General features: G+C 55.5%; 1 protein-coding gene across 1 annotated transcript; it reads left to right on the forward strand.

The window, feature by feature from the left end:
* Nucleotides 1-8,731: 8,731 nt before the first annotated feature.
* On the forward strand, nucleotides 8,732-9,892 carry LOC127028666 (olfactory receptor 14J1-like). The gene has a single exon (XM_050914376.1). The coding sequence runs from the start codon at nucleotides 8,747-8,749 to the stop codon at nucleotides 9,680-9,682; it is 936 nt and encodes a 311-aa protein (XP_050770333.1). The 5' UTR covers nucleotides 8,732-8,746; the 3' UTR covers nucleotides 9,683-9,892.
* The last annotated feature ends 1,751 nt before the right edge of the window (nucleotides 9,893-11,643 follow it).

Consider the following 11,643-nt stretch of genomic DNA (forward strand, 5'->3'; position numbering starts at 1 on the left):
TTGCCCATCCTGCCTGGAGATCCGGGACAGTTGTGTCACACAACAGCCAGGGTCAGAGGGAAGATGGAGGCAGTGTGACTTGAAAGGGTTTGGGCTCCAATGGAAGCTCCAATCCTGAGCAGGCAGGACGACAGCGGCTGCCGTTCGACATAAGTTACCTGACACGGCTGTGAGTTCAGACCTCGTTGGCAGAGTTTCTCACACAGCTCGCTGAGGAGGGCAGGGTGTCAGGGAGAGGGGAGCACGCTTCAGTTCCCAGGTCCCAGGAAAGTGCCCAAACCATCCTTCCCTTGGCTCTGGCATCCCGCTTCCTGAGATGCAAAGCTGGTGGGGCTACTGTCAATCATCCTTCCATCATCCTTCAGGAGTTTGTGTGATTTTCCAAGGCATATCAGTATCTACCAAAAAAAGCATTTCTCTGCTTACATATAAATATCTGCAATGTAGCAATCTACATCTGTGGCAGCCGCTCTGGGCAATGGCAAGTGAACCAGTATTTGCCACAGAAGGCATGATAGCCCATCCCCAAGGACACATCCAAAGCAGTTCAGATGAAGGGTGGTCTTGCGAAAGTCGCCCTTTGTGTCCCCGGGTGGCATGGACACTGATGGTTTCCCTCTCCAGAGAGTGGCACAGGCTGGATCCCCTTCTCAGGACAGACTCCTTGCCAGGAAGCCACAGCCATGGGGGTAGCTCGCCTGGTTCTGACTGGCACTTCACTCGGCACCCGTTTTTCTATATTTGGTGCTTTTCTGTGACTGCTCTTTCTGCACAGACAATCAGAAAAAGACAACCGTTCCCTGAGAGATGGTCAAAAAGGCCCTGTTATGGCCAGGAAAGCTCGCCATGAGCTCTGGAGGGAGCGAGGAAGTTTGTAATCACCACCAGGAAGATCCAGGAAGCTGAAGGCCTCTTCTGAAGAGTGAGTGGCCCCGAGCAGCAGTGACTGGCCGTGTGTAGGTGTGGGAGAGAGGGCTGGGGGATGTCAGTGAGAAAGAAGGGGATGGCTGATGGCTTTAACAAAAGCTTACAACCGTGTCTGAGCCCAGAAATGGAAAGCAGTTGATGTCTGTGGGTGGGGAAGAGGAGGAGGATTGTCCTGGGAAGATGGCAGGAAGGAAGGCCCTTCCTGTGCGAATCAGGGATGACAGAGACATTTCCATGCTGCGTGCATGGCTCAGCCTAGGAGATGGGGAATGCCCACTGCTGGGGGTGAATGTGCTCAGTCATGCCCCGTGAGCTGACCTTGCTCTCTTTTCCTCCTTCGCTGCCCACACTTGGATGGACCTCAGGGAACATCCATGAGCGTGAAGGATGCACAGACCTCCTGGGCTGAGGTCCCGTCGCTGCAGGGGAAGAGGAAGGGGTTATGAGACACACGGGCATGCAGGGAGAGAGCGGGGTGTTTGTGGCAGCGTGTGTGTTAAGGACAGGAAGAAGACGTGAAAGAGCGTGGAGTGGGAGGGCGTCACGCTGAAGTGAAATAGGTTTTTTGATTTGGAGGCAGCAGAGGAAGGAGGATGTGCTGCTCAGTGCTGGGATACGGAGCTAAAGAGAGAATTCAAATGAGTCTACGGGCTGGGACATCTTTGGCAATTGAGGAGCATCAGGCTTTGGAAGAAGCTGCACAGGTTATGAGGAACTCACAGCCATGGGCAAATCCTCAGGAAATGACGGCTTTGTGTTTGAACGACTAGTCAGTGAGGAGGGAGAGTCATCAGTAAAGCCTGGGACATCACGGGGTCACAGTGAGGTGGGGAAGCAGGGGTGGTGGTTCAAACCTGCAGAGAAAGAGGCACAGGCATAGCACAGTGTAGGACAGCCTGTGGTGGGGATGGCCCCTTTGTCGAGGCTAGGACCCCCCAACACAACTGAAATCCTGGTCCTTTCGACTGTGGCTGCTGTCTCTTCCGCTGAGCTCCCCGAGAGGACACCAGGTCCCTACAGCTCCAGCACTTCCTTGCCTCTCTACCCACCCACTCACTCCATAGAGCCTCGGAGGAGTCCTACTGCTCAACTCGGCATCGCACACCCCTCACGTCTCACTGCCTCCAAGAGGAGCCCTGAGCATGCCACGAGGGAAAGGATCCCCATTCCCACGGGATGGGGGTCAGGGCTTGAACATCCTGCTTGGTGAAACACGTCAAGGGCTTTCACAGTCGCCTCCACATTTGATTTTCCACCCGTAACCAGTGCCTCTCGCCTCCTGCTTCAGCAGCCCCCAGGGACGGTCCCTTTTCTGGTCATTCCCTCCATGGCCTTTTCCGTGATGGCCCTCAGTCGCGCCCATTAACGCCCTCAGAAACTTGGAGCTTTGCTCCTGACTTTTACTTCTCTAGAGGCCAGTTCTGTTTTCTTTCAGTAATCTGCAGTTCAGGCACTTGGCACCAGAGGGCTCATGAGCATGCAAAACTCACTGACAAGCCAAGATGCTGGGCATAACGTTCCTTAATTCCTCAGTTCTGTGGTTAATTTGAGAGGTTCCAGAAGTGTGGCCAAAGTGAAAAGTTTTCAATACTGAGTATCAATAAGAAAGAATTTCTTCTGTTTCCACTTCTTGCTGTTTTTCTGCTCACGCATTCAGTGATACCAGCAATCTCCAATTGATATTGATCCTGAGCGTCTCCTAACGGAGTCCGAATACGTAGGGAAGTCAAGACCCTTTCTATCAGACACTCTGTGGGCAGTCTTTGTCCCTGCCTCACACCCCACCTTTCTCTCATCAGCCACCTGGGACCTACAGCACCTTTGTTCAAATCGGACCTTTCCCCACTGCACTCTGTAGCTGCATGTTTCAGCCCACTGGCACCAGCTCCCACCTGTTTTACCTGGGGAACAAGCTGCACGCAGACACAGAAGGAGGTTCCTTACTTGCCAAAAAACAAAAGGAAAGGAAGGCGCGTTGCAGTAAAAAATAAAATCCTCTCCTCTGCTATAGATTAAGTCCACCCCACCTCCTCTGAAGTCCGCTTTCTACAGTGGAGAGCCTTAGACCAAGAGAAGACACAGTTTTGTGTCAAGCACAGGTCTTAAGAACCCCCAAAGCCCTCCTTGCCCTGGACTTTGTTTGTCCATATTCGCTCACAGCGAGTCACACGCTGAAGTCACGAGCTCCCTCGATTCCCAGAGGGAAGCAGAGAGACAAAGGGAACAAAATGCTCTCTTTTGAATAGCCAGATCTGCACTAACCCCAACATATCTGGGTTCAGGTAGACTCTGCAGCATCTAGACCCACTCCTTTCTCATTCTCCTCCAACGCCGGACAGCTTGGGTGCAATTGTCCAGGCTTCCCTTTCTACTCAAGGGAGAGAAATGAGTTGTCTCAGCTGAGATGCTGTGGCCCACCCTGCCTGTCCAGCAGCTCCTGCTCCAGAAAGGCTCCCGTCAGCTCTGGGTCACATTTCCCAGTCCCATGTGGGGGCATCAGCTACCCCCGGGTATCCTGGAGGCAGTGGCCACCTCTGCGTGGGCAACTGCATCAACCCCTGAAGGAAGGTATTAGGCAGAAGTTGAAACAAATGCAGAAAAGACCTCGGTGTCGTAAGTGTGTAAGTAGTCTTCATCTTCACAACTTGGACGCTGGTCTGTAAATCCTCATTATTGTTTCATAGGCCATGGACACGGACCAGCAAGCCGATGACACTTTCTCTCCCTCTATCTAAATACAGATTTATGCATCCAGTCCCTTCTGACTAGTAACATTTGAGTTTGCTCAAGTAGCCCCTGATTTCATTCCTGTCCGTGGTTGGCTGTTTTCCTCGAGAGTCCTGCCTTGAGGCACAAAGGCCTGGGTGACCTTGCTGGTGAGAATGGAGCCAAAGAGCACACAACATATCTCAGACCTATCTATACCTACTCCTACTAAATTTAGGAGTGCTCTCATATTCTCTTTGCTGCTTCTTTAACTGTCCCTGAAGTAGTAACAGCTTGTTACGGTGCCCTTGAATTTACTTTCAAGTTTCAACTGAATTTTGACAGAGACCATTTCTGTTCTGGGAGGATGCTGTCCTTGAACGCAAGCTGTACTGAGCTCTGCCGCCTTTCAAGGCTGCTGACCATGAGATCCCCACTAAAACTCCCCAGAAGAGGCCAAAGTCTGCTCCTCTAATGCCCGACAGCTGCACTCTCCTACTTTCCTTCCTCACTCTCGTTGGGACCTGGGACCCCACTAGTTCAGTGTCACGACAGCCAAGGCTTACGCTGACCTTTACATCCCTGACCAGCTCTTCCTTGCTGCCGAGTATCAGATCCAGGTTTGCATTACCCTTGGTGGCCCATCTGGCAGCTGTGCTAAGAAGTTCTCCCAAGACACTCCAGAAACCGCCTGGACTCTTTGCATCCTGCTGTGTTCCTCTTCCAGGAAACGCCAGCGCCATTAAAGTCCCCAGGGAGGCCCAGGCTTCTACATCCCGAGACTTCCTTAGGGTGCTTAGAAAAGACTATGCCAACTTCCCCACCCTGACTGCGGGTTCTTCATTTCCCACCACCATGTCACCTTTACTGGCCCCTCCTCTGACCCTCACTCACAAAGGGCTCACCCACCTTGTCACTTGCCCCACGAAGGAGCTCCATACATCCCAGCAGCTTCTTCACTTTGAGGGAACCCCACTCCTGATCCTTCCACCGTGTCTCTCCCGAAAAGCCGGTACCCATCCATGGCAGCACCCCAAGCTCTGTGCCTTGTCCCACCATGCCTCGGCAGTTACTCCATCGATGCCAAAAAGCACAGGCTCCAGCTCACCCTGGCTATGCCCCTGGCGAAGGGCATCGGCGCACATTTTGGCTGTAGCGCCTCAGGTGTAGCACCAGGCCAAGCTCTGACTTGTCTTAGGGAAACCTGGTACCAAGTGTCCAAGCCCCGGCGTGGGCAAAGGCTCGGCTTCAGAGCAGAGACATGCCAGAGTGGGCGGCAGATGGAAACATAAAGCTGAAATTGGATGCCAAGAGAGGGAGCAAACCCTGCTGTCCCCAAGGACGGAGAGGAACAGGGCTGGGAAGGGCAGCCCTGGAAGGAAACAGGATTTTTGTCAGTGGTGGCTCTGCTGCCCCTTGGGGCCTTTGGCAGAGGTGAAGCTGATCTCTAGGAACAACAAGGTGCTGCTGACAGGCCCACTGTGAAAATGCTTTCTCTGTTCCTTGACTGTGTTATCCAGGGGGTGAGTAAAGGTTGTCAGAGAGAAAAAAACAGAAGTTTGAAAGTGTAGGCACATGGGCAGCGACCCCGGCGAGATGTGCTTCCTATTCATGAACTGCCCTACATCTGCTGGATAGAGAAGGGACAGACCTTGCCACGCTGCAGAGGTGGCAATCAGTTTCTTGCACGAAGGCACCGGAATCTGTCTGCAATGCTGCCTGGGGTGTCTGTCACACACTTGCTCTGAATGGGGATGGCTTTCCGGTACAGGACCGTCGCTGTCCCTGCCAACGGCATGAGAGCCTTGGCAACTCACATCGCTCTACAGGCCTGGATTTGTCATTAAGTGGAATAACTGCCCTGAATTTGGGTAGGTAATGTGGGGCATGTTCATGACACTGAACATGTCGTGACATGACGTGTCATTACAGTCCGCGGAGATCTGGTCAACCCAGCTGGTGGAGAAGACAGAGGGAAACTTAGCTCCCCCTCTGGTACATGACTCCATTTCATCAGATGAATCCCTGCGTAGGCTGCCCAAAAGATAACAAACAGAGACGGGTTCTATCGTCCTCAATGTGGGCATCTGCTGTCATTTCTGCTGGCCGCAGAGATTCCCCACCAGCCTCCAAGAAGATGCCCCCAGATGCTGCCCTGTCTCTCCGCATTGCTTCACTAGAGCTTGCAGCTAGCTCCACGTGTCTCGGACCACCCCTGGAACTTCAGGTGTCACCAGGTCTTTGCACCTGAACGCCTCAGTCCTGGCCTCCCTCGCCGTTAATTAGCATGGGAGCTGAGAGAAGGAGCTCCCATGCAGGGGTCTACTGTGTGCCCACCTGAACTGAGGCCGGAGGAATCCCACCTCCTGGGGGTTCGTGCTGTGCGTGGGGGGCAGCTGAGTCCACTTCTAGCCCCAGCACTACGGACACGGAATGGGGGCTGAATCCCTTCCCTCAGCAATGGTGAATGAGATCATTCCCTGTCCCTGTCTGGGTGTGCTGTCGAAAGAGGGGACAATGGTACGGTGATTCTTGGACCCAACTCTTTTCCAGATGGGAGAAATGACGCTGCTGGAAGGAAGTGTCTCTCCCCAGCTGAGGGAGGGAACATCAGGGATTCCTTCAGCCTGTTTCACAGCAAGTGGAGCCCCAGGAATATCTTTGAGGGAGTCCACAGGGAGCTGAGAAAGTGCTGCCTTGGGCTGGTCCTCTGCTGCTGAGCTGGGCAGGGCTCCTGGGACACAGGGAGCTCATGGCAAGCGGGCAGCACTGCGGAGAGACAGCTCTGCCCAGGAGCAGGGCTGGGGGCACTGCCTGCAGGCACCGCGAGGAGCCCTGTGAGGCTGAGAGAGCTTAAAGGCAGTGGGGAGTGGGAGGATGCTGAGAGCTCACTGGAGGAGAAATCTTCACAGCCCTTTACGTGGTAAGTCTCTGGGTGCAGGGCAATGCAGCTTCAGCTCCTGGAGGGATCTCCTAAAACTGGTACATCGGGCAGTTTATGGGATCTGTCAGGAGGACTCTCACTCTTTCTCCACTGTAGAGGAGGAGGACACGCTCCAGAGCAGGGCTTCCCTGCTGCACCATCAGAGGGACAGGGCATGACGGCTGCCTTCTGCTGGGGATGGCTGCAGGGCTGTGAAGCCGGGTGTGCAGCCAGGGGTGCCCAGGGCTGTCCTTCAGAGCAGGGTCCCTGCACCCCAGGGGGCTGCGTGCTGGGGCAGGGACTCTGCCGCCTGCCAGGGTCAGCACTCAGCCTGCCCTGAGAGCTTCGCACGGCGCTGGGGAGAAGCTGTGGGTAGAAGGAGCAACCCCCAGCAGGGCAAGGCAGGGTCCTTCTGCTGTTGAGAGGGCGCTGCGTAGGACGGCGCTGCTCACAGCTCCAGATCATGCCCAGCTTATTTCCGAGGGGACTTTTCATGAGGATGTTCAAGGCAGGGCTTTCCTCTTGGTTCTGTGATTTCCTGAATTTGTGCTTCCCCTTTTCTCTGGCTTGGCTGGGTGGGATGGAAACAGAGTTGTGCGGGTTAGAGAAAGGGCCAAGACTCCTAAACCATCACCCTGAGGTTTACTAGACACCTCAGCGAGTGTCTTCACCCCCCACCAGCCTACAGATAACAAGAGCATCCCCTCTCCAAGCTCATCAGGGTCTGTGTGACCTGCTCTTTAGCCCCTGCACACGTGGAGAGGCTGCAGGGCAGAGCCGGGCACACAGGGGCTGGGCTGGGTTCTGTGAGCACGGGCAGGGAAGAGATGTGGGGCCAGAGAAACAGATCCCAGCTGGGAGAGGTCCAGGCAGCAGAGATGGGCAGGGAGGGTGGGAACTGCTAATGGAAACCCTGCTGCAGGGGAGATAGGGGCACCTCCTGGCCGTGCCCTGCAGTGCAGATGCCTTCCCTCAGCAACACCCCTCTTGTCTCCTCTCCTGCCCAGCACAGCCCTCACCCACGGGGTCACCTTCTCATCCACCTACCAGCAGAAGAGATGAAGTGCATCCCTCCTGCCACGCGCCCATTTCCCACTGACCGGGGACGAAGGGCAACTGCCCGACATTGTTGCCACCTGGGAGTTGGTGTGCAGAGCTGGGTAAGGGAAAGGTTTTCCTGAGTGCCTGTCTACCTCTCTCCTTGCCTCTCTTGGCCGCTCCCGGTATTTCTGGCAGGCTCTCTGGGAGTGGGAGTTTCAGCTGCCGAGTCAGGCACTGATCTTGTGCGTTCCCATGCAGTTGTGCCCATGGGAATGAGGTGTGCCAGCTTTCCTCTAACCTGTGAGGCTCTGGGCAATGAAGTCTGTGAGGCTGGGGACTGAGCTGACTCTCCCTTAAGCAGATGCCCTCATGAGCACAGGTGGGGGTCTCCTTGGGGTGTCCTTCCAAGCTGGGAGCTGCCTTCCAGGGGGCACAATGAGCCATGTGTGTGTCCTTGGCTGGAAACGGGGTGCTGAGATCGGAAGAAAGGGCGAGACATTGAGGGGTCTGAGGTGGATCCCTCTGCTCTCAGCAGTGTCTGGTGGCTTTTCAGGGTAACATGGGAGTGTGATCACCCTTCATCTCAGCCCAGGGCAGCTGGGAACAAGACAGAGAGACAGACCAGCTCCCCCTTCTCTGCACTAAGCCACAGGCAATCCTCGTGCCTCGCTCTGTTCTCCCTGAGGGCAGCAGAAATGCTGAGGGTTTCTGACATCCAAGAACACTGCCCAGGGGAGATGGGGGGAGCTGTAAAAAAACCCCCAAACCTCTCAAACTGCCTTCTGCCATCCTGGTTCCTTAGCACTGGGAGTGCAGATGCTGACAAGCCCTTTGACGTTAGCAGCGATTTCATATGAGAAAGTCGAACTCCAGGACTGGCGCCTGCGCACCCCATTCCCATGAAACCACCGCTGCAGAGCAGGGCTGACTCCTTGGCAGCCAGCTTGCAGAGGTCCTGCTCCTCACGACACCCTCAGCCAGCACAAACCAGAGCTCCAGCCACGGAGCTGAAGGAAGATCTTCTAGAAAAGTGTGTGTGTGTGTAGCAGGGAGAGGGGGTATGGGAAATGGCTTTGATTTTTCAGAGAAGCCTCCCCTAACTTGTTGTGCTTTCCTCCTCAAACAGTCCCCCATGCCTAAAAGCACCAAATGTCCAACGGCAGCTCTGTTACAGAGTTCCTCCTCCTGGCATTCACAGACACGCGGGAGCTGCAGCTCTTGCACTTCTGGCTCTTGCTGGGCATCTACCTGGCTGCCCTCCTGGGCAACGGCCTCATCATCACCGCCATAGCCTGCGACCAGCACCTGCACACCCCCATGTACTTCTTCCTCCTCAACCTCTCCCTCCTTGACCTGGGCTCCATTTCTACTACTGTCCCCAAAGCCATGACCAATTCCTTGTGGGACACCAGGGCTATCTCGTACTTGGGATGTGCTGCCCAGGTCTTTCTGTTTTTCTTCTTGGTTGGAGCAGAGTTTTCCCTGCTCACCGTCATGGCCTATGACCGCTACGTTGCCATCTGCAAACCCCTGCACTACGGGACCCTCCTGGGCAGCAGAGCTTGTGTCCACATGGCAGCAGCTGCCTGGGGCAGTGGGTTTCTGAATTCTCTCCTGCACACTGCCAATACATTTTCCATACCACTCTGCCAAGGCAATGCTGTGAACCAGTTCTTCTGTGAAGTCCCCCAGGTCCTCAAGCTCTCCTGCTCAGACTCCTCCCTCAGGGAAGTTGGGCTTCTTGCTTTTAGCCTTTGTTTAGTATTTGGGTGTTTTGTGTTCATCGTGCTGTCCTATGTGCAGATCTTCAGGGCCGTGCTGAGGATCGCCTCTGAGCAGGGACGGCACAAAGCCTTTTCCACGTGCCTCCCTCACCTGGCCGTGGTCTCCCTGTTTATCAGCACTGGCATCTTTGCCTACCTGAAACCCCCCTCCATCTCCTCCCCATCCCTGGACCTGGTGGTGGCTGTTTTGTATTCGGTGGTGCCTCCAGCAGTGAACCCCCTCATCTACAGCATGAGGAACCAGGAGCTCAAAGACGCACTGAAGAAACTTCTTCAATCAGTAGTCTTTCAGCAGCTGTAAGCAGCCCATGTCTCTTCAAAAGTGATTTTGAATTCATGTCGGGAACCTCCTGTGCTTTGGGCATTCGATCTGTCATAATCCTGCTTGCCCAGGAGTGTCTACATCCACTCCATTTCTCCAGAGGCATGAAGCCAGCCACTCTGACCCACAGGCCTTCGTGCGTGTGTCTGGCACGACGGTACATCTGGCCTCCTGTGTCACATCTCTGTAATAAAAGGGGATTTCCTCAGTGCCAGTGCCTGGAGGTTGGGTTCTTCTTCCAAAGCGGAGGTCAGGAACAGGCTGAAGAAATCACCCCCGTGAGGCCGTGCTGCTGTGCTGGGGTTCTCCATGGGCTGAGGGGAGGAGGGCATGGGGCGATGTGTTAGGGAATGGGACTGGAGGGAGCTTTCACTGGTGGCCTCGCTAATCGGCCACTTCCAGCACTGGCCGCTCACCACAGGTTTATGGGTGAGTTTTGCTGCACGGCCCTTTCCCTCCTCCTGCTGGGCTCAGTGCCTGCACCGGGGGAATGGCCAGCCCTGCTCGACCTCTCTCCTTGTCCAGACCCTGGCAGACCCCGGAGCAGGGATGTCTGTGAAATCCCACATGGGATGCGGATAGGGCTGCGTAGGTTCCAGGGCCTGGGGGAGGCTGTCTCAAGTAGGAGGAACAGAAGCGGGACAGGGCACAAAGGGCTGTCATGGGGATCATGCAGGAGAAACTGTTCCTCACACCAAATACACCCTTTCCCATGCCGTGCCTGCACAGTGGGGCCATGGGACCATGTGTGGGGCAGCGGGGCTGGGCCGGTGCAGGACAGGGCACTGACAGGAGCCACGAAGCAGCTGCCAGGGGGTGACCGCCTGGAGTTGGTGGCTGCGAGAAAAGTCAAGAGCAAAGACAAGAGCTTCAATCGCTGTGTTAGAGACCAGGGCTGACCAAGGAAAATGCAGGGCTGCTGTGGGATGGGGAGGGGGATATAACAACAGCAGACACTGATGATACTGAGGGGCTCAACGCCGCCTTTGCCTGAGCCTTTACGGAAAAGGTCTCCCAGGCCTCTGTGCTCAATGAAGGGGTTCAAGAAGGAGGAGAGCACGTATTGGCAGGAACCTCAGGAAATCCCACAAGGACAAACGCCAGTGTCTGCCCCTGCAGGGGACTCCCCCTGGCAATGGCACAGGCTGGGGGCTGCCTGGCTGGCAGCAGCCCTGGGGGAAAGGTCTTGGTGGGCAGGGAGCTGGACAGGAGGCAGCCGTGTGCCCTGGCAGCAAGGGAGGCCACCAGCGTCCTGGGCTGTGCGACCAGGAGCACGGCCAGGCGATGGAGGGAAGGGATTCTCTGGAATCCTCCATCCCGATTTCCGATCCCCACTTCGGGAAAGATCTTGGCAAGCTGGAGTGGGTTTAGCAGAGGGCCCTCAGGACAGCCAGGGACTGGAGCACTCTGCCGGTGAGGAGAGGCTGAGGGAGCTGGGCTTGTCCAGCCCGGAGAAGGGAAGGCTGGCGGGGACCTCATCCCAGCCTGCCAGTACCGACGAGGAGGTCATGGAGAATACAGAGCCAGTCTCTTCACCGTGGTGCATGGTGGCAGGACAAAAGACAAGGGGTGGAAGGTGGAGGAGGAGAGGTTCAGCCAGGACATAAGGAACACTTTTTTCCCCAGGAGCTCAGCCAAGTGCTGGAACAGGTCACCCAGAGAGGTTGTGCAGTCTCTGTCCTTGGGGGTTTTCCAACTCGCCCTGAATCAAGCCTTGAACAACTTGGGCTGACCCTGCTCTGACAGGTTGGACTGCAGACTTCCTGAGGTCCCTTCCAACCTCAGCCGTCTTATGGTCCTGTGATGCTGGGCCCTGCTTCTAACTGGAGCAGAGCAGATGTTTATGGGGCATGAATCCTCCTGTGCTGTAAGTGACCATCTAAACCAACGTCTACAGCAGTGAAGAGAGGTCGACACCTCCGTGTGCCTCGCTCTGTGCA

Source organism: Gymnogyps californianus, unplaced genomic scaffold, assembly GCF_018139145.2.
Source record: "Gymnogyps californianus isolate 813 unplaced genomic scaffold, ASM1813914v2 HiC_scaffold_38, whole genome shotgun sequence".
Classification (NCBI taxonomy): Eukaryota; Metazoa; Chordata; class Aves; order Accipitriformes; family Cathartidae; genus Gymnogyps; species Gymnogyps californianus.